General features: G+C 41.4%; 1 protein-coding gene across 3 annotated transcripts in view; it reads left to right on the plus strand.

Annotated features, from left to right (window-relative positions):
* Window positions 1-14,816, plus strand: part of Rnf115 (ring finger protein 115) — a 67,715-nt gene extending 52,899 nt beyond the window's left edge. For 2 of the 3 annotated variants that reach the window (XM_039102700.2, XM_039102702.2), the window contains 6 exons: window positions 3,359-3,570; window positions 7,389-7,460; window positions 8,566-8,638; window positions 9,518-9,611; window positions 12,247-12,362; window positions 13,559-14,814. In XM_039102700.2, coding sequence (XP_038958628.1) covers window positions 3,359-3,570; window positions 7,389-7,460; window positions 8,566-8,638; window positions 9,518-9,611; window positions 12,247-12,362; window positions 13,559-13,690 — 699 coding nt within the window. In that variant the 3' untranslated portion in view covers window positions 13,691-14,814. Of the gene's footprint in view, window positions 1-3,358; window positions 3,571-7,388; window positions 7,461-8,565; window positions 8,639-9,517; window positions 9,612-12,246; window positions 12,363-13,558 lie in introns of all 3 variants that reach the window. The other variant, NM_001108560.2, reaches the window with a different exon arrangement.
* Window positions 14,817-21,913: the final 7,097 nt, after the last annotated feature.

Consider the following 21,913-nt stretch of genomic DNA (forward strand, 5'->3'; position numbering starts at 1 on the left):
TCTCTATGTAGGACGGTAACTATAAATGGTATCATATAAAATGTGACCTTTTCTGACTGAATTTTTTTTCTACTTAGCATAATGTTTTCAAGTTTCCCCGTGTTGTATCATGCATTACTACTTCCTGCATTGTGTGTCTGCACAATACCTTGAGAAAATCTTCTTTTCCTTTTGGTGTTGGGAGTCGGCCCCTCAGCTTCAGTATGCAGGCAGGCAGTCTACTAGCTAAGGCCAGCTCTGTGTGACGATTATTGTGTGTTTCTCTGTTAGCTGATAGACACTGGACATTTACACTGGGCTCTTAGGAGTAGTTCTGCTATTAATATAATTGTACATGTTTCCTTGTGATATATTTTTAGCTCTCTGGCTTTTATAGCTAACAGTGAAATTCTTGTGTCATATTATAGTAAACTGTTCAGCTCTGAGGAACACATCTTAACATTTTAAGTATGTAGAGGATGTGTTTGCAGTCGGCTCAGAGCAAGGTCTGTCAAGTGGAAGACACCATCTGTCCTGCTGTTTGTTTTTTATTTATGTTTTAAGAGATTTGTTGATTTATATTTGTGCATCTCTGTGTGAGTGCATGCACATATGAGTGTGCTGGTGTGTGCATGGGTGGAGGCCAAAAGAGGCCCTTAGGTGTCACCCTCTATCACACTGCCTCTTCCATTGAGTCAGAGTTTTCTTGGCTAGCTTGATACCAGCAAGGCCTAGTGACCTTCCTGTCTCTGCCCTCCTGCTGGAGACGGAACGGTCAGCTTGTTAATGGGTGCTGGCATCCAGGCACCAGTCCTTACTGTGGGAACATGTGCTTAGTTGCCCCAGCTCTGTCTCGTTTATAATGACACTGGGGGCTTTGTCTTCTTACATCTGTTCAGAGTACCTTACTATGTTGTTTTTCAAGAAAAAATTTGTCAAACTGTGTAATTCTTTAAAGTGTTTTACTAAAACTCTGTAGTCATTCAGTTAGTTTATACTTATGTAGGCTGTGTCCTGAAGACCCAGTTCTGTTAATGAGCTCTTTTCCCTCATGCTTGTGTAAGTCTGCTCTGAGACAGATGACCTGGCTATTCTTATCCTTCTTGTTGGTTTGGAATAAAGTTCTGAGATGTACCCTTTCATTCTATGTTCTGTGCTTAGGGCATGCCGTCATCTGGGGATGAAAGTAGGCTAGAAAGACACTGTTACTATTAGTTGGTACCACTTTGCATTTCCAAACAAGTGGCAAAGTTCCTCAAGCTGATGCAGAAGGTGATTTGGATTTTCTACTTTCTTAGCTGTGGTAACCATTGACAGTAATCTAAAGAGTATAACTAACCAGGCTGGGAGATGACTCAGTGGCACAGCACTCACAGAGCAAGTTTGAGGACTAGAGTACAGATCCTAAGAACCCCATGTAGAGGGAGAGGGAGAAGCATCCTCTTCAGTAGTGTAGCTACTGTAAGGTGCCCATGCGCCTCTAAGTCTGTAAATAACCTTATGTATGCCCTGTGAGCAACTGTGCCAAACTCAGTGGATCAACAAAAATATACAATACAAAAGGAAACAATAGCAAAAGAAAAAACCAAAGTGGAAGATCTTTAAAGTAGAAGGGGGCTGGTTGGGAAGAGGCCGGGACCAGCAAGAGTGGAAAGGGATAAAATATAATAGGGAGTGTATAAAAGTCACTATCTACATTATAATTAATGTATGCTAATATGCATTTTAAAATAAAAAGAAAAAAAGCCAGTGAATTATAAATAAAATATTTGGATAGCATTTACTTAGGGAGTTATAAGAGGGATATAGAGAATTTCAGTAGCTTTAGGGAGATAACAAAGAGACGGCTTACGGACATATCTTCTCTACATCTTATTCATGTGCTATTTTACATGTGTTGAATATATCGTGATAGTAATCTTAACATGTAAAATATCCATGACACATTGATACTGAAAAGAATGCTATGGTGGTATCCTGAGGCAATGCAGGCCTTCATCATTTAGGATGCTTACAGTTAGCTAACACATTACAGTTTCTGTATTAGTTACTTTTGGGTTTGTGTGACTACAGCACCTAAGAGAGACAGCTTAAGAGGAGAATGGTTTATTCTGGTTCAGAGTGTTGGAGTTCATCATGACAGGGAAGGCGTGGTGGGACAGCTTAGTTCTTGGTAGTAGGAGCACATGGCAGAGACTGTTCACTTCAGCACAGCATAGGAAGCACAGAGACAGCTGGTTTCACAGCTTCCCTCAGGAGCCCCCAAGGGGCCTGTATGGAACTTTTGAGCTAACTTTCCTATGGTAGGGTGTTGCTTGGGCTTGGTGTCTATATCTTTCTACTTGAAAATAAAATTCTTTTGAAACAGAAGAGTCTCTTTTTGTAAAAACTTGTTTTGGACTGGAGAGATGGCTCAGCAGCTAGGAGAACTCGATGCTCTTGAAGAGATGGGTGTGGGGTTCCCAGCACCCATGCTCTGTGGCTCATAACAGCCTGTAACCTTAGCTCCAGGGACTCTAGTCCTATGCTCTCTTCTGACTTCCTTGTATTTTTTTTAATTATGTATTTGTTTTATGTATGTGAGTACACTGTCTCTGTCTTCAGACACACCAGAAGAGGACATCAGATCCCATTACAGATGGGTGGGGCCATGATGTGGTTGCTGGGAACTGAACTCAGAACCTCTGGAAGAACAGTCAGTGCTCTTAACTGCAGAGCCATCTTTCCAGCCCCTCTTCTGACTTTCTTGAACACTACATTCCTATGTGCAAACATACTCACAGAGACACATAGTTAAAAATAATCTTTTAAAAAATTAACTTACTTTTCATTTTCCCCTTTGCTTACTGATTTTCCCAAACCTAGTCTCTCTCCCTCCCATATTAATGATGAAAATGTGTACAACAGAGGCTCTTATCAGACATAGCTATACTGCTTTGGCATAGTTTTGACCCAGCCTGTCTTTGATGCCAGTGCCAAGTCAAGAGACGTATTTTAAAGATATCTATCTCCACTTGACAGTGATGAAGTGTTCTTTACAAGTGGAGAAATATATTTATTTGTTTTATTGAGAATGAAGATGCCACTTGTGATTAAACAAAGTATAACATTGATTTGAACTGTTACTTAAGCTTGGGACAGACGGACATCTGAGCTTTAGCTCATAGTATATTTCTGGAAGGGAACCTGGTCAGAAGCATGTGGAGATGGATGTTAAATAACTGTTAAGGAAAGAAGCTAGACATTTGTTTGCTTTCTTATATATATGTAGAAAATTATTTTACTTTGTTTATTTACAATCAGCCAGTGCAAGGAATTGAGCCTCCCACATTCTAGGCTAATGTGCTTTTTTTTTTTTTTTTTTTTTTTTTTTTACCAGCTCTGGGACCATCTGGATCACACAATGTTTTTACAAGATTTTAGACCATTTCTAAGTAGCAATCCTCTGGACCAAGATAATAGAGCCAATGAGAGAGGTCACCAAACTCACACTGACTTTTGGGGACCAAGTCGGCCTCCAAGGTTGCCTATGACAAGAAGATACAGGTCTCGAGGAAGCACTCGTCCTGACAGGTCGCCAGCTATCGAAGGGTGAGTTGTTGTTTTGAATTCTTGAGAGCTGTTTAGATTGTTACTGAAGCAGTCTAATCTATATTTTATAAAGTTCTCAGACTTACTTTTGTGGACACACAGAAATATAAACAGGATGAAAATGAAGCTACATTGAATGTCATACTCACAATGTTATCATTTAAGGATTGGTGATAAAGTAGTGGTCTATCTAATACACTTCTGTAGCATTTTCTAGTAATATCTCAGAGGGGATTTATTAAATTTTAGAAAAGGCTAGGCTTGATACTTTGTGCCTATAAGCATTTGGAAGGCTGTGAAGAACATGAGTTCAAGACCAACCTGGGCTAAATATTGCCTCAAAAAAGAATATGGTAGCACGCACCTTTATTCCCAGCCCTGGGGGGGCAGAGGTAGATGAATTTTTAGAAGACCACTCTGGTCTAGAGAATGAGTTCCAGGACCATACAAAGAGACTATGTCTCTAAAATAAAAACGTAAATAAGTAGATAAAAAGAAAAAGAAGTAAAGAGAAAAAGAAATTTGGAAGATACCAAAAGGTAAACCAAGTGTATATTCTATAACATTGAGATCTGTTTTAGTCACTTTTCTGTTGCTGTGACAACTTATGAACGAAAGCAGGGACTTGTGCTTGTGGCTTCAGAGGGCCAGGAGTCCATCGTGGCAGGACAGCAGGGCAGCAGGCATCAGACCGCTTGGCTGGGGCTGAGGACTCACATCTCGATCCACAAGTAGGAGGCAGAGGGAGGGTACAAGGGGACCTGCCCCTATGATACATCTCTTCCAACAAGTGCACACCTCCTAATTCGCAAATAGTTCCAACAACTGGGGGCCATTCTTATTCAAACCACCGCAGAATACAAAGATCTGAATTTAAAGAATTTAATAGATAAGAACAGCAGGCTTAACATGAAGTTGCTCTAGCATATTCTCTCTCCCACCCTCCATCTTAAAACCATTTTTATAGGCTAGTTAGATCTACCAGGTAGCTCAGGCTGGTTTTGAATTCCAGATCCTCCTGCTTTAGGCTCCCAGTTGCTCAGTGTGTGCCACCAAGCCTGCTTTATAGACATTTTTGTTAAAAGAAATGGAATCCTTTTCTACTGCCTCTTACTCTGTGCTCAGAATATTTCCTTTACTGAGCACTGTGTTATAATGTTTCCTGCCCACAGATGTGAAGAAAGCTAGATGAATGTAGAGTTAACTTTGTATCCTTTACTGTGAGGTGTTGAGGCAGTGGTGTTGAGGACGGTTTATGATTAGCCAGCTACAATGTGTGCTAATCACGTACAATAGAATAAATGGTATGTTTGAACTGGGTTTGCTGGCACATGCTTGTAATCCCAGCATTTGGAAGAATCGGGAATTCAAGCTGGCTTCAGCTCTCTACTGAGTTTGAGGCCACCCCAGGCTCCACAAGCCTTTAGCTGAAACAACTAGATAACAATAAAAAGCATGTATCAGGTGAGTAGTACTGTACAGTCAATATTTTTTCAATGTATAGCAATTTTCTGAGCATTTTTATTTTATTTTCGTTGTAGGTGTTATAAGTTTAGATTTGGGCTCTCTGTTTTGTACATTTTTGTACATTAAATTATTTCTTGATGAATTTTTTTCTTTGTATAATCACTATTACATATCTTTAAATAGACCCACCTGTTTTCAGTTTTATTTATTTAGTGTATTGTGAAGTGAAACCACATGTTTTATATGCCCAAGTGTAGAGTCAGCAGCACTTTCCTTTTCCTCTTACTTTTCTTACCAAGTGGAGGATATTTCTTGAAATATGACCAGAAAATGCCAGATTACTTGCTGAGGGTTCTTGACATAGGGAATTGGTATGGAACCCATTTTTCACTATTGGGACTCTAAGAGTCTGCTGTAAGAAATCTGGATGCGGGGCTGGAGAGATGGCTCAGTGGTTAAGAGCACTGACTGCTCTTCCAGAGGTCCTGAGTTCAATTCTCAGCAACCACATGGTGGTTCACAACCATCTGTAATGAGATCTGGTGCCCCCTTCTGGTGTGTCTGAAGACAGCTACAGTGTACTGATATGTAATAAATGAATAAATCTTTTTTTAAAAAAAAGAAAGAAAGAAGTCTGGATGCATTTCCCAATACACACATGCTCTCTTATAAATATCCAAGGGGAATTCTATCTTTTATTTTGTAGAGATATTATGCTTACAGCTGCTGCAGCCAGCCTCCAGTTATGAATGGAGGGTATGACTGAAGCTGAGGACGGCAGAGGGAGAGGTTGAAGAGGAATTTGCTCTGTTGACGTCCTTCCCAGCCTCTAGAACTATAAATTGAACACATTTACTATTGCTTATATTCTTCCCACATTGTTTTATTTAGACTAAAACACAAGGTTATTAATATCTTTCTTCCTATTAAACTTTAGTTCCAAGAAGAAAGAGACCATTATTCATGCCATGATACGTGGCATATCATAATATGGTTTTTATGTCTTTCCTGGACATAAATTTGTAGCCCAGACTGGCCTTCCATTTGTCCTGCCTCAGCCTCCCTGGTACTAGGGGTGAGCCACTATACCCTGAAAACAAAACTTCCTTTTAAAAATAATAGTGTATATATTATACTGTATTATATCTATTATAACTGTATTATAGTTATTTCATACATTTCTGGGGCAAAATATCTGGCAAAAACAATTAAGGGAGAAAAGGTTTACTTTCACTCCCAGTTCCAGGGATGGTCTCTCATGGTGGGAATCAGCCACTGAGCAGTCTCTCTGGTACTTCTGATAAAACTGAGCCAACGTCTAACTTCTAGAGGTAAGGAATATAGAATGAAGAATGAGCCCCTGTTAAGGAGGTGACCCTGGCCGACTGCATTTGTAACAGGCTGGCTGCTTTCTCACTGTCTACGCTTGTCAATGCACCAGTGCGGTAATTGACTTTCTGTTCCTGGTAAGCAGGAGGGGCTTGTGTTAGTTACCCGGCTGACAGCTACAGTGTCGCTCTTTGTGCAGTTCTGGCATTGAGGAACAGCTTAGCTGGGTGGTTCTGGCAAAGGGCTCCAGTCAGGTGATTGCATGCCTACTGCAGGGTTGTCATTTGAGTACTTGAACTAGACATGGAAGGTCTGCTTCCAAGATGCCTCCTTCCCTCGGGAACTAGCAGGAGGCCTTAGTTTGCTCACCATGTGGGTCTCTCCACAGAGCTTTTTCCTTGTCCTCATGACCTGGCAGCTCTTTTAGAATAGATGATCCAATATAAATAGAGGTAGAAGGAAGGAAATCACGATAACTTTTGGTATTCTAATTTTGCAAGCCACAGTCACTTCTGTCATATCTTATCTGGAAGAAGTGAATCACTAAGTCCAACCAAGTTTGAAGGGAGAGAAGTATTGAATAATTTGTAGACATATTTGTCCTGTAGTCTGATATTGCCTGATAATCAACATAATCAAAATTATTTTGATTAGCTTAATGCCCTTCCTTGTTAAAAGGGAAATGGGTCCAGAGTTCTACTGGGTCAGCATCCTTTGGATCTTTCTCACCCTGGTGTGAAAAATCCAAGAAAATATTTTGAAAACCACATCATAACGTCAGGTCATTTCCTAATCTAATTAAAAAATCATGTTAGTCTATAAATGGCAGAATCTACAAAGAGCAACAATGAACACATGTACAACAGGTAGTGAACTGATTTCTGTTGGTGTCTTCTGTATAACAACCAGTGGAAACTATTGTGGTTTAGAGTGTTGATTGTTGACTAGGCAGTCATGATTGTCTATAGAATACCTCTGTGTACTGTTTTATCTCAGTTTTCCTCTTTTTTTTTTTTTAACAGAATAATACAACAGATCTTTGCAGGATTCTTTGCAAATTCTGCCATTCCTGGGTCCCCACACCCCTTTTCTTGGTAAGTGACCATTCTTTATATTACATTGCTTGAGTAGTGCCATTTTAGGTGCTGTCCTTTCTGTACCATAGAGAAAGCAAACCTGCATAGGTGAGTATGTGGGTATGCCTGGGATATTGGAGTACTTTTTTTTTTTTTAACCAAACTCAATCAGGGCTCACTTCTCCTTATTGATGTTCAGAACAGCTGGCAGCTGGTCTGGTCCCCTAAGATATCGCTCGATGTGCCTGGTTGTTTCCTGTCTTGGTCTGAGTTATGTGGGTGGGGAATGAGATGGTTCCTGCCAGGCTTCTGATCTGATTTGCAAGATCAAATTTTTTCTTATGGACTACACAGGAAGATTTTGTGCTTTAAGAATTCCTGAAGTTGAGAACATAGCATTTTACTTTCTTTTCTCAAAGTAAGAAAGTTTCTCCAAATAAACAAAGGCACATGTAGTTCAGTATCAGAGCCACAGCAGGCATGGTAGGGCTTGCAGACAGTGTTTTCTCCTTCTAGGACGAGCCGCCATTCCTGCAGTGATTTGTGATTTCTAACATTGCTGCACAAGGGCTCTCTGCTCAGTTCTTCCCGAATTTACTCTGCTTTACAGCCTCTGGTTACTTTAAGTATGGTCTAGCTAGGGCCTGTGCCTGTCATCCAGGGTACTGCACCAACAGCACCAAGAAAGAAGTCCGGCCAAGTCCCTTTGTAAGTGCTCTGAGCCACAATCCACAGGAGCTGCTGTGGCTGCTTTTCTACCAAAAGTCCTTACTGTGCAGGGCACGTGTGGCCTCTTTGAACAAGGGAAGTCTGCTGTAGATTTGGGCCAACCAAAACACAAATTTTTTTTTAAACCCACAGGCTCTTTTTGCTCTGGGATATCCTGTAGCAGTTTAGAGAGCATCACATTTTGCTCCAGTTAGGTAAAATTTGTTGAGAATAAAAGCCTATCTCTAGGTAATCTGCTTGACTTCTCAATACAAAGACCTTGCCTCCAGGTTGTAGAGGACTAGTGCCTTGCAGCTCTGAGAGAGCAGTAATCCACTGCTAGGTCCCCACTGTGGTACATGGCAGAGAGCCTCATGTCACCGACCTAACCCTGTCTGTCTCATCTCATGTATAGGAGCGGGATGCTGCACTCCAACCCTGGGGACTATGCCTGGGGTCAGACAGGGCTTGATGCCATTGTAACCCAGGTGAGGAGCTGCCTTTTGAGAGGGTGTCTGTTTGATGTGTCTCACGGTTCCACAGACTCCTGCATTCCTTCTACTTTCTGAAATGTCAATCGCTCTGCTCTCACTGATAGTGTGAACTTTTGGGTTTCTGTTTTTACTAAGTGGATGGATGGATGGGCTATGGGCGTAGCCTACTTTCCATGTTCCTGCTAGGCATCCCAGGATTTCTCGAGAATTACTTTACCTCTGGAAGAAGTAAATACTTATCCTATACAAGCAGTTCATTGTAATTTGTCCTTTTGTTCAGTCCTGGGAAGCACAGGCTCCCTCCACCCCCTCAAGGTTGAAGCAGGGTTTCTGCCGACCTAGCAAAGTAGAGGAAGGAAGCAGAGGCGAGAGCGCCCCGTACTGTGTAATTGCTTCCACGTGGTTTTGCAAGTTTAATTTGACTGGTTTTCATTGCACTGTGGACCGGTGAGAGTAAATAGAAAGCATGTCGTTTATTTCTGAGTCTTCTCACACACAGTAATGTATCCATCTCTTGACTTTTTGCTGCTTTCCATACTTCCACACCTTCCTTCTAACTGAATGACATTTTGACCCAGTTTACAGTTGGTTTTTATTAAGTTGTAATTTTATCCAGGACATCACAGCTCTTTTGGTATCTTTAAGTTTGCTTTATGCCCAAGGGTAGGCCTTTCAGTTATGAGTCTGCCCTATAATCACGCTTTACACTGGTGCCGCTCTGACATTGGAAAGCAGCGTGAGTGCTCCAGCACCTGCAAGAGCCCTGCACAAGTTAAGGGCAGCAAACATCCTTAATGCCTGCGCTGTGTGTTCTCAGCTAGCATGGCTCTCCCCAGTTAGAGATATGAACATTACCACCTCTTCTTTTCATAGCTTCTAGGACAGCTGGAAAACACAGGGCCCCCTCCAGCTGACAAGGAGAAGATCACGTCTCTGCCAACAGTGACAGTAACTCAGGAGCAAGTCAGTAAGTTTACTCCCCTATTGTTCTGTCTTCTCATGACATCTGATCAAGCATTTAGTGCATTTCTCTTCTAAAGGTATGTTTCCCTAACATTCTGTCTGGCTACCAGCTATGGAGGGCCTAGTTAACATGCCTGCTTTCTAGGTCCGGAAAGAAATAGATAGCTGTTTGTCCGAAGCTTGATTATAATTAGTACAAGAACTTCTGTTGGAAACAAAACTCACTAAGTGATTTAAAAAGCTGTTGAAAATAGTGTTGGGCCCATGATCGAATAGGGAGGGAAAGAGGCCAGATAGGCTGGGGGATTGTTTCACATGGAAGGTCCAGTCAGGCAAACAGAGACATGGTTTTGAAAACTTTTTACCACCTAAACATCTTGAAATGTGTTTTACTGTTTGAAGGTTTTCTAAACAAGCCCCTCCCTTCCCTATTTGGTCAGAGTCCATTCCAGATCTAATAAAAGAGCAGTTTTTATCTGACTCAAACAGCACAGCCCTGCAGGTATTCTTCAGTGACCCCACTCTTCTGAAAGGGGGTCCTCAGGTGGAGGAGCGAGGGTGTGAGGGGTCTTTAGGAAGATTCTTCTGGAAATAATATGTAAGATGCAGTTTAAAGGAGAGCGAGAGGAAGCAGGGATCGGGGAGACTTGCTGGCATTGAGATGAGGTTCTAGTGATGGCTGCAGTGCTGATAAAAGAAAAGGTAGATTTAGAGGTGTGGGTGTTGGGTTGTTACGGAGGCACACAGCTTTAATCCCAGCACTATGAAGGGAGAGACAGGCAGATCTCTGAGTTCAAGGCCAGCTTGCTCTATATACTGAGTTCTAGGCTAACCAGGGCTACATTGTGAGATGCTAAGAAAGGAAGGAAGGAAGGAAGGATGGAAGGAAGGAAGAGAGAGAGAAAGAAAGAGAGAAAGAAAGGTAATGTAAAGTTCAGTTTCGAAAAGACTTCGTTTTATTATTGATTACATAGTAAGAGAAGGAGGCAAAGGGTTATTAAAGATGATTGTAAGATTCCAGAGCTTTATAAAGGTGGCACTACCACCATTGGGTGACAGTGAATCATGAACTGGCCCTAGGCCTGATGAGGAGAGGCTGTGACAGTTTTAATTCTGAATTTATTGATTCTAAGGTGCTAGCTGAGAGTCCAGATAGAGATGTGTGGGATTGTCTTGAGGTTGGCATTGGGGGAATCAGCGGGTGATAACGTTTGTGTGTGTTTGGATGGCTAAAGAGTTAAGAGTCGGGATGCTACCTGGAAGGCTGTTGTCATGGCCGTGACGGGGAGTAGTGAGAGCTAGCATGAGAGTTAGCATGAGGGATGGGATGGAAAGGGAGGAAGAGTCTTTTAAGGGGCAGTTCTCTTCCGGATGCTTCTTCCTTGATCATCATCAGGGCCTGGAGTATAGCTCAGGCATTATACTATTGACCACATTTCTGCCGTTCAGAGTTTGCCACTTAGAGCTCTCTCTACAGAAGCCATTTTCTCGGAGAAAAGGCTTCTGTTGATTGATTTGGAGTCCTGAGTACACTTGTCCCCTGTAGTTTTGAGGTACCGTCTCCTGGTTCATCCTTTAACAACTTGAGAGGACCTTGGGACAGCTACACTGAAAAGAGCGTAGTACGGAAAAGAGCAGGAGACAGGTGGTTAAGGCACTGAGTAGACACCACTGAGGTTGCTCAGTCCCTCAGGGTAGACAGGTTGCCACTGTTTCCTAGGCTGGACCTGGCTGACAGAGGCTGTCACACACTTGGGAAGATGCTTCTCCCTGTTTTATTTAATAGACAAATATGTTTCTGATTCTGTTTTTTTTTTTTTAAATTTGTTTGGTTTAGTTAGGCAATTTTTTTAGATTTATTTATTTGTTTGTTTAATGTATTTGAGTTCTTTTTCTGCATGTATGTCTGCATGTCAAAAGAGGGTATCAGATCCCATTACAGATGGTTGTGAGCCACCACGTAGTGGGAATTGAACTCAGGACCTCTGGAAGAGCAGTCAGTGCTCTTAACTGCTGAGCCATCTCTCCAGCTCTGCTTACCTATTTTTTAACTTCAAAATTCTATTTATTTTGTGTGTGTAGCACATGTACCATGTGCACGTGTGGGGTCAGATGATAACTCTGGGAGCCGACTTTCTTCTCCCATCATGTGGGTCCCAGGGACAAGGTTATCGGGCTCGATGGCAACCTTTTTATTCTCTAAGGCACCTCACTGGGTCAGCTCTGCTAATTCCCTCTAACTCATTACACTGAAGATGGGGCCTATTACATGATCCCTCCTAGGTCTGTTGAAATTGGCCCCATTCGTTTCCATGTCTTTTGCCATTTCTGTCTCCATTTTGAATAGAATTCATACTTCTCATCTGCCCCCCCACTTAGACATAACTTTTCTTCCCCATCCCCATGATGTATATGGTGGGGGGACACCTGCGTTTATTGGGTTGATAGAGACATCTGGTTTGGTTTTGTTCTTTTGTTTGTTTATGAGGTAGACTTTGTAGCTCAGGTTAGCCTTGACCATTTGTGCTTCTGCCTCCCCCATGCTGGGGTTATAGGCCCTCAGCACATGCCGGGCTCTTGACTGTTTAACTTTCTTCGTTTTGCTTGTTACTTTAAAAACGCACATCTTCCTCAAACAGATACGGGTTTAGAATGTCCAGTATGTAAAGAAGATTACACAGTTGAGGAGAAAGTCCGGCAGTTACCCTGCAACCACTTCTTTCACAGCAGCTGCATCGTGCCCTGGTTAGAACTGGTGAGTACAGCGGCTTGACCCGTGACAGGGCAGCAGGCAGGTGAGCTGTTGGCTGAGGGAGGCTGGTTCAGTGTAAAGATGTAGTTGCAGTTCAGAGAGCCAAATAGATGAGATTTTAGCCTCCCTGACTGACCCTAGTGCTACCAGCATTGCTTGTTTAATTACTACCTGTCGTAGTGCTTCTGACAAAGGAGAGTGAGCTGTAGCACACACACAGGCCACGGTGGCACAGCAACAACTTAGGTGAATAAAGCGATTCTGAAGCACACTCAGCAACTGTGGCTGTTCCTGCACTCACTGGGCAGAGCTGAAAAGTTGTAACAGAATTAGTATAGAATAGCCTGCAGAGCCCACAACACTTCCTCTCTGTCCTTTAAAGGTCTCATTATTGGTTTTAGTTATGTGTCTATGTGTGTGGTTGGAAGGGGTATATACACACGAGTATAGGTGCCCTTGGAGCTGCAAGAGAGTATTGGATTCCTGGGTACTTCGCTTACAGGCCACTGTAACTCATGGGTGCTGGGAACGAAACTCATTCTTCTGCAAGAGTGGTGCATGCTTTTAATTGCTGAGCATCTCTCCAACTCCCTCGCTGTCCCTTTAAAGACAGTTTGCCTAGTCTCACTGAGACTACACGAGGAAGTGGTTGATCGTTACCTTTCTGTATAGTTGAGCTCACTGTAAGCAGTTACATTTGTTTGCTGTTATGTGTTAGCATTTATACTAACTTCTTGGCTTAGAATTCTGTTCAGTCTGCTTAAAATTCTATCCAGCACATATTCTGGTATGGTACCTTTCCAGTTGTCAGCTCAAAGGCAGGTTCCTTGAATCATAATTGGGGGTGAGGTAGCATGTGGGTACTCAGATTATATGTGTGCATGGGGAGGCAGAGATCAACCTTAGATGTTGTTCCTTAAGAACTGTTGACTTTGATTCTTAAGACAGTGTCTCTGATTGGTTGACCTGGAACTAAACAGATCAGACTAGCCTGGCCGGCCACAAACCCCAGGGATCTCTGTGTCTGCCTCCTTAGCTACAGGATTACAAACATTGATCACTGGCCTTTTACATGGGCTCTGCATTTGTTTGTAAACGTTTTACTGACTAAGCCATCTTGACTTTGGGGTTTCTTAAGTGTTTGGTGTTCTGACTCCTCAGGCCATGCTGTTTATATTGATCGATATCTTTTGTTTCAGCATGACACATGTCCAGTATGTAGGAAGAGCTTAAATGGTGAGGACTCGACTCGGCAAACCCAGAGCTCCGAGGCCTCTGCAAGCAACAGGTTTAGCAATGACAGCCAGCTACACGACCGATGGACTTTCTGAAACTAAAGACCACACCCGAACCAGGGCTGCCTGTGTTAGTCCTGTTGTCATAGCTGTAAATTGTATCAAAACTAAACAAACAAAATAGTAGATGGATTTAGGAATCATGTAAGAGACTCAAACCCATAATATTAATGCAATGAGTGTATTTCTTCTCTAAATTTAAAGTTAGGGCTTACAGATGGAATCGTATTGACAACCAAATGCCTCTTGTTCCTGAATTGAGTGATAGTTTTCTAAGTGTGAAACTTAATTATGTCAGTTTGCTCCTGCCTGAGTAGAATCAATTCCGTAAAGTCTAGGTAGGTTCTGCTGTCATGTTGTCTAGTAATGGATGGCTCTACCTCCTCCTCCTGTCTCTGTCCTACCATTAGTGGATTTCACAGCAAATACAGACAAGCCAGAGCCCTCAGGTCCTGTCATATAAAGCCTTTTTTCTTAATTGTACAAGAGTACAAGTACACACTTCAGGAATCTGAGACTCTAATGCTGTCTTGTCTTGATCATCAGAGAGCAATTCCAGTGGGAAGGAGAAACGACGGCCTGCACTGTCCACGTGGGCTTTCTTATTTTAGTTCAGGAAGTACAGTTTCCCTAAAAACCACCATGGCATGTCTTAGTTTTGGGTTGGTAGAAATCTGATTTTGGTTTCTCTGTGACATTAGATTGAGCAGCATATAGATGTGGAAAGACAGATGTGGGAGACTTTACTACTGCGATATTTTTTAATGACCCTCAACTCATTGTTTATTGTCTTTCATACTAGGAACCTTATAATAATTTTCTTCATAAAATTAATTTCCTTCAAAAATACAATAAATTCCTTCATAAAAAATAGGATTATTTTATTACTGTTTCTATACCAGTTCACAGTTCTGGTAATTCATTGTTATTTAGGAATTAACATTGTGTGTTGTCTTGTTTTAGTTTGTACAGCCCATTTTTCATGTCTGAAACTTTGCCTGTTCTGTTCAGTTCTAGCTGTACTTGGAATCAATCTGATCAATGTAATCATGCCCAAAACAACTTAGTTTGGGAAAGGTAAACCTTGTTTTAAATTCTAACAATGCTCATACGCATACTCTGTACATGTTTACAATGGAATAAATGGAGATTGTGGAGCATGTCATTGAGCTTCGGCGCCTCAAAGGGACCCGGTGAAGACAGATCAGCTGTTGGTGTACCAGAAAGGGCCTGGAGGTGTGCAGTAGCTCCATCTGCAGGGTGACATTAGCATTTCATATTTCAGAATAATCAGAGCAGGCTCACTATAATTTGGTGTGTCTCTTTCGTGGTAAGGAGTCCTTCCCTAGTTTTTGATGACTTGCAGTCTGATTTGGGGGTAAGTGTGTGGGGTTAAAGATGTTTTTGTACTTTGTTAGAGGATAAAGAAGTTGGGGAAGGAAAAGAAAGAGATGGGGGAGTGGCCTGCTGAACTAATAGCCTGCCCCTAAAGGTTGTGGTCAGAGGCCTGGTTCAGAAACCAGTCCTGGTGGCATGGCTCCTATAACCCCAGCCATTTGGGAGGCTGATGCAGGCTGATCACAATTTAAAGGTTTGCCTGGGCTTCAAGGCCAGCCTAGGCCACTTAGTGAGACTCTATTTTAAAATAAAAAAAGAGGGCAGGGATATTGCTAAATGTACAGCACTTGCTTAGATGTATAAGGACCTACATTCAATCCCCAGTACTCTCAAAACATGTGAGCTCATGTGTACGTGTGCACACGTCCATGCACACACTCACACAATTTAAATAGCTTAAAGAAAATGAAAAATGTTTCTTATATCCTTTCATGCTATGCCTTCATAGTGGGTGGTCATTCAGAGGGTATGACCTGTTTATTGTGGTTAGTCTATAAAGTGTAGTCTGAAAATACACAATGACTTTCCATTGGGAGGAGAATGCACCCACTGACTTGAGAGAGACCGCCTTTTTGTTCAGTTCATGTCCTCATTTGTTTGGGCTTCAGAGTAATACACTGCTTTTCGGCCAACTGACAATGTTAATTTCATTAAAAAACAAAAACAAAAAACAAAACGCCTTCAATGAATCCTATGAATAGTGTTTTGAGTGTCTGAGCCTCCTGCAACCTATTCAAGTTGCCACATAAACTTGACTATCACAAGGAGGTCATAATGATCCATGCCATTGTGACTTTCATGCCATTTGAGCAAAACTTACTGGCTAGTAAATAAGTGTCCAGGTTGGCCTAGAGACTGTAGTGGGATGGCATGTAGTGTGTGCTTAACTTAACTTTACCTCGGCACAGTTTAACTGGGAAGTAAGAGATGTTGCCCATTGTAGGAGAGAATGGATGAAACATTTTTCTATTCTTTGGTCTAACCCCAGATTGTGAACTGGGGTTAAAAGCTTATTTGCATAGTGCTTTACCCTTAAATTTGAAACAGTTTAGATATGGCTCCCATGTCGGAAGTCTAGTAGTATCTTAGTTTTATGTCTGTTGCTAGGTTGGCAAAAAAACAGCTTAGCAGAGGAAAGGTTATTTGCCTTGTCAATTCCAGGTTGCAGTCGTGGTTGTGGGGAAGTCAGGGCAGAAACTTGGAGCAGCTGGTCATATGCTTAGTTGAGCAGAGAGAGGATATAAGCATGCGTGCCTATCTGCCCAGTTCACTCTGCCACACTTCATTCTTACAGTTCAGTGCCCAGTCCCATGAAATGTACTATTCCTGTTCAGGATGGCGCTTCCCACCTCAGCGAACCAATTAAAAGAACATCCCCTCTACAGGCCAACTTAATCTAGGCAGTCTTCATTGAGATTCTCTTCTCAGATGATTCTTGGTTGTGAAACGTTGAAACTTAAGAATGAAGGGTCATAAGACCTATATGTTAATATTAATGCCCTACCCTTTGAATTCTGGGCAGAGCTCAGCAGATTTTGCTACTCCAGTTTTGCTTGCTGTATATGGATAGAAATAAATGCTTCTGTATTTGTATAGATACAGCTATTCTTATCTGCTGCGCTGAAACAGTTACTTGTACATTCAGAACATGGCAGACTTGAAAGCAGGGAAACTAGGCCAGAGCCTTGCTGCCTTTCCAGGGACTAATTGCCCTTCATGTTTTTCAGACATCGTATTCAAATCCATTTTCATATTGATTAGTCTTTTTTATTTATTTATTTATTTATTTATTTATTTTTATTAACTTGAGTATTTCTTATATACATTTCGAGTGTTATTCCCTTTCCCGGTTTCCGGGCAAACATCCCCCTCCCCCCTCCCCTTCTTTATGGACGTTCCCCTCCCCGTCCTCCCCCCTTGTCGCCCTCCCCCCAACAATCTAGTTCACTGGGGGTTCAGTCTTAGCAGGACCCAGGGCTTCCCCTTCCTCTGGTGCTCTTACTAGGATATTCATTGCTACCTATGAGGTCAGAGTCCAGGGTCAGTCCATGTATAGTCTTTAGGTTGTGGCTTAGTCCCTGGAAGCTCTGGTTGCTTGGCATTGTTGTACATATGGGGTCTCGAGCCCCTTCAAGCTCTTCCAGTTCTTTCTCTGATTCCTTCAACGGGGGTCCTATTCTCAATTCAGTGGTTTGCTGCTGGCATACGCCTCTGTGTTTGCTGTATTCTGGCTGTGTCTCTCGGGAGAGATCTATATCCGGCTCCTGTCGGCCTGCACTTCTTTGCTTCATCCATCTTGTCTAATTGGATGGCTGTATATGCATGGGCCACATGTGGGGCAGGCTCTGAATGGGTGTTCCTTCAGTCTCTGTTTTAATCTTTGCCTCTCTCTTCCCTGCCAAGGGTATTCTTGTTCCCCTTTTAAAGAAGGAGTGAAGCATTCACATTTTGATCATCTGTCTTGAGTTTCATTTGTTCTAGGCATCTAGGGTAATTCAAGCATTTGGGCTAATAGCCACTTATCAATGAGTGCATACCATGTGTGTTTTTCTGTGATTGGGTTACCTCACTCAGGATGATATTTTCCAGTTCCAACCATTTGCCTATGAATTTCATAAGGTCATTGTTTTTGATAGCTGAGTAATATTCCATTGTGTAGATGTACTACATTTTCTGTATCCATTCCTCTGTTGAAGGACATCTGGGTTCTTTCCAGCTTCTGGCTATTATAAATAAGGCTGTGATGAACGTAGTGGAGCATGTGTCTTTTTTATATGTTGGGGCATCTTTTGGGTATATGCCCAAGAGAGGTATAGCTGGATCCTCAGGCAGTTCAATGTCCAATTTTCTGAGGAACCTCCAGACTGATTTCCAGAATGGTTTTACCAGTCTGCAATCCCACCAACAATGGAGGAGTGTTCCTCTTTCTCCGCATCCTCGAGAGCATCTGCTGTCACCTGAGTTTTTGATCTTAGCCATTCTCACTGGTGTGTGGTGAAATCTCAGGGTTGTTTTGATTTGCATTTCCCTTTTGACTAAAGATGTTGAACATTTCTTTAGGTGTTTCTCAGCCATTCGGCATTCCTCAGCTGTGAATTCTTTGTTTAGCTCTGAACCCCATTTTTAATAGGGTTATTTGTCTCCCTGCAGTCTAACTTCTTGAGTTCTTTGTATATTTTGGATATAAGGCCTCTATCTGTTGTAGGATTGGTAAAGATCTTTTCCCAATCTGTTGGTTGTCGTTTTGTCCTAACCACAGTGTCCTTTGCCTTACAGAAGCTTTGCAGTTTTATGAGATCCCATTTGTCGATTCTTGATCTTAGAGCATAAGCCATTGGTGTTTTGTTCAGGAAATTTTTTCCAGTGCCCATGTGTTCCAGATGCTTCCCTAGTTTTTCTTCTATTAGTTTGAGTGTATCTGGTTTGATGTGGAGGTCCTTGATCCACTTGGACTTAAGCTTTGTACAGGGTGATAAGCATGGATCGATCTGCATTCTTCTACATATTGACCTCCAGTTGAACCAGCACCATTTGCTGAAAATGCTATCTTTTTTCCATTGGATGGTTTTGGTCCCTTTGTCAAAAATCAAGTGCCCATAGGTGTGTGGGTTCATTTCTGGGTCTTCAATTCTGTTCCATTGGTCTATCTGTCTGTCTCTGTACCAATACCATGCAGTTTTTATCACTATTGCTCTGTAATACTGCTTGAGTTCAGGGATAGTGATTCCCCCTGAAGTCCTTTTATTGTTGAGGATAATTTTAGCTATCCTGGGTTTTTTGTTATTCCAGATGAATTTGCAAATTGTTCTGTCTAACTCTTTGAAGAATTGGATCGGTATTTTGATGGGGATTGCATTGAATCTGTAGATCGCTTTTGGTAAAATGGCCATTTTTACTATCTTAATCCTGCCAATCCATGAGCATGGGAGATCTTTCCATCTTCTGAGGACTTCTTCAGTTTCTTTATTCAGAGTCTTGAAGTTCTTATTGTACAAATCTTTTACTTGCTTGGTTAAAGTCACACCGAGGTACTTTATATTATTTGGGTCTATTATGAAGGGTGTCGTTTCCCTAATTTCTTTCTTGGCTTGTTTCTCTTTTGTGTAGGGGAAGGCTACTGATTTATTTGAGTTAATTTTATACCCAGCCACTTTGCTGAAGTTGTCTATCAGCTTTAGTAGTTCTCTGGTGGAACTTTTGGGATCACTTAAATATACTATCATATCATCTGCCAAAAGTGATATTTTGACTTCTTCTTTTCTGATCTGTATCCCCTTGACCTCCTTTTGTTGTCTGATTGCTCTGGCTAGAACTTCAAGAACTATATTGAATAAGTAGGGAGAGAGTGGGCAGCCTTGTCTAGTCCCTGATTTTAGTGGGATTGCTTCAAGATTCTCTCCATTTAGTTTAATGTTAGCAACTGGTTTGCTGTATATGGCTTTTACTATGTTTAGGTATGGGCCTTGAATTCCTATTCTTTCCAGGACTTTTATCATGAAGGGGTGTTGAATTTTGTCAAATGCTTTCTCAGCATCTAATGAAATGATCATGTGGTTTTGTTCTTTCAGTTTGTTTATATAATGGATCACGTTGATGGTTTTCCGTATATTAAACCATCCCTGCATGCCTGGGATGAAGCCTACTTGATCATGGTGGATGATTGTTTTGATGTGCTCTTGGATTCGGTTTGCCAGAATTTTGTTGAGTATTTTTGCGTCGATATTCATAAGGGAAATTGGTCTGAAGTTCTCTTTCTTTGTTGGGTCTTTGTGTGGTTTAGGTATAAGAGTAATTGTGGCTTCATAGAAGGAGTTCGGTAGTGATCCATCTGTTTCAATTTTGTGGAATAGTTTGGATAATATTGGTATGAGGTCTTCTATGAAGGTCTGATAGAATTCTGCACTAAACCCATCTGGACCTGGGCTCTTTTTGGTTGGGAGACCTTTAATGACTGCTTCTATTTCCTTAGGAGTTATGGGGTTGTTTAAATGGTTTATCTGTTCCTGATTTAACTTCGATACCTGGTATCTGTCTAGGAAATTGTCCATTTCCTGCAGATTTTCAAGTTTTGTTGAATAAAGGCTTTTATAGTAAGATCTGATGATTTTTTGAATTTCCTCTGAATCTGTAGTTATGTCTCCCTTTTCATTTCTGATTTTGTTAATTTGGATACACTCTCTGTGTCCTCTCCTTAGTCTGGCTAAGGGTTTATCTATCTTGTTGATTTTCTCAAAGAACCAACTTTTGGTTCTGTTGATTCTTTCTATGGTCCTTTTTTTTTCTACTTGGTTGATTTCAGCTCTGAGTTTGATTATTTCCTGCCTTCTACTCCTCCTGGGTGTATTTGCTTCTTTTTGTTCTAGAGCTTTTAGGTGTGCTGTCAAGCTGCTGACATATGCTCTTTCCTGTTTCTTTCTGCAGGCACTCAGCGCTATGAGTTTTCCTCTTAGCACAGCTTTCATTGTGTCCCATAAGTTTGGGTATTTTGTACCTTCATTTTCATTAAATTCTAAAAAGTCTTTAATTTCTTTCTTTATTTCTTCCTTGACCAGGTTATCATTGAGTAGAGCATTGTTCAATTTCCATGTATATGTGGGCATTCTTTTCTTATTGTTATTGAAGACCAGTTTTAGGCCGTGGTGGTCCGATAGCATGAATGGGATTATTTCTATCTTTCTGTAACTGTTGAGGCCCGTTTTTTGACCAACTATATGGTCAATTTTGGAGAAAGTACCATGAGGAGCTGAGAAGAAGGTATATCCTTTTGCTTTAGGGTAGAATGTTCTATAAATATCTGTTAAGTCCATTTGGCTCATGACTTCTCTTAGTCTGTCTACGTCTCTGTTTAATTTCTGTTTCCATGATCTGTCCATTGATGAGAGTGGGGTGTTGAAGTCTCCTACTATTATTGTGTGAGGTGCAATATGTGTTTTGAGCTTTAGTAAGGTTTCTTTTACGTATGTAGGTGCCCTTGTATTTGGGGCATAGATATTTAGGATTGAGAGTTCATCTTGGTCGATTTTTCCTTTGATGAATATGAAGTGTCCTTCCTTATCTTTTTTGATGAATTTTAGTTGAAAATTGATTTTATTTGATATTAGAATGGCTACTCCAGCTTGCTTCTTCTGACCATTTGCTTGGAATGTTGTTTTCCAGCCTTTCACTCTGAGGTAGTGTCTGTCTTTGTCTCTGAGGTGTGTTTCCTGTAGGCAGCAGAATGCAGGGTCCTCAAGGCGTATCCAGTTTGTTAATCTGTGTCTTTTTATTGGGGAGTTGAGGCCATTGATTTTGAGAGATATTAAGGAATAGTGATTATTGCTTCCTGTTATATTCATATTTGGATGTGAGGTTATGTTTGTGTGCTTTTCTTCTCTTTGTTTTGTTGCCAAGACAAAGCAAGTTTCTTGCTTTTTCTAGGGTATAGCTTGCCTCCTTATGTTGGGCTTTACCATTTATTATCCTTTGTAGTGCTGGATTTGTAGAAAGATATTGTGTAAATTTGGTTTTGTCATGGAATATCTTGGTTTCTCCATCTATGTTAATTGAGAGTTTTGCAGGATACAGTAACCTGGGCTGGCATTTGTGTTCTCTTAGGGTCTGTATGACATCTGTCCAGGATCTTCTGGCTTTCATAGTTTCTGGCGAGAAGTCTGGTATGATTCTGATAGGTCCGCCTTTATATGTTACTTGACCTTTTTCCCTTACTGCTTTTAATATTCTTTCTTTATTTTGTACATTTGGTGTTTTGACTATTATGTGACGGGAGGAGTTTCTTTTCTGGTCCAATGTATTTGGAGTTCTGAAGGCTTCTTGTATGCTTATGGGCATCTCTTTCTTTAGGTTAGGGAAGTTTTCTTCTAT

Source organism: Rattus norvegicus, chromosome 2 (assembly GCF_036323735.1).
Source record: "Rattus norvegicus strain BN/NHsdMcwi chromosome 2, GRCr8, whole genome shotgun sequence".
NCBI classification, from domain to species: domain Eukaryota; kingdom Metazoa; phylum Chordata; class Mammalia; order Rodentia; family Muridae; genus Rattus; species Rattus norvegicus.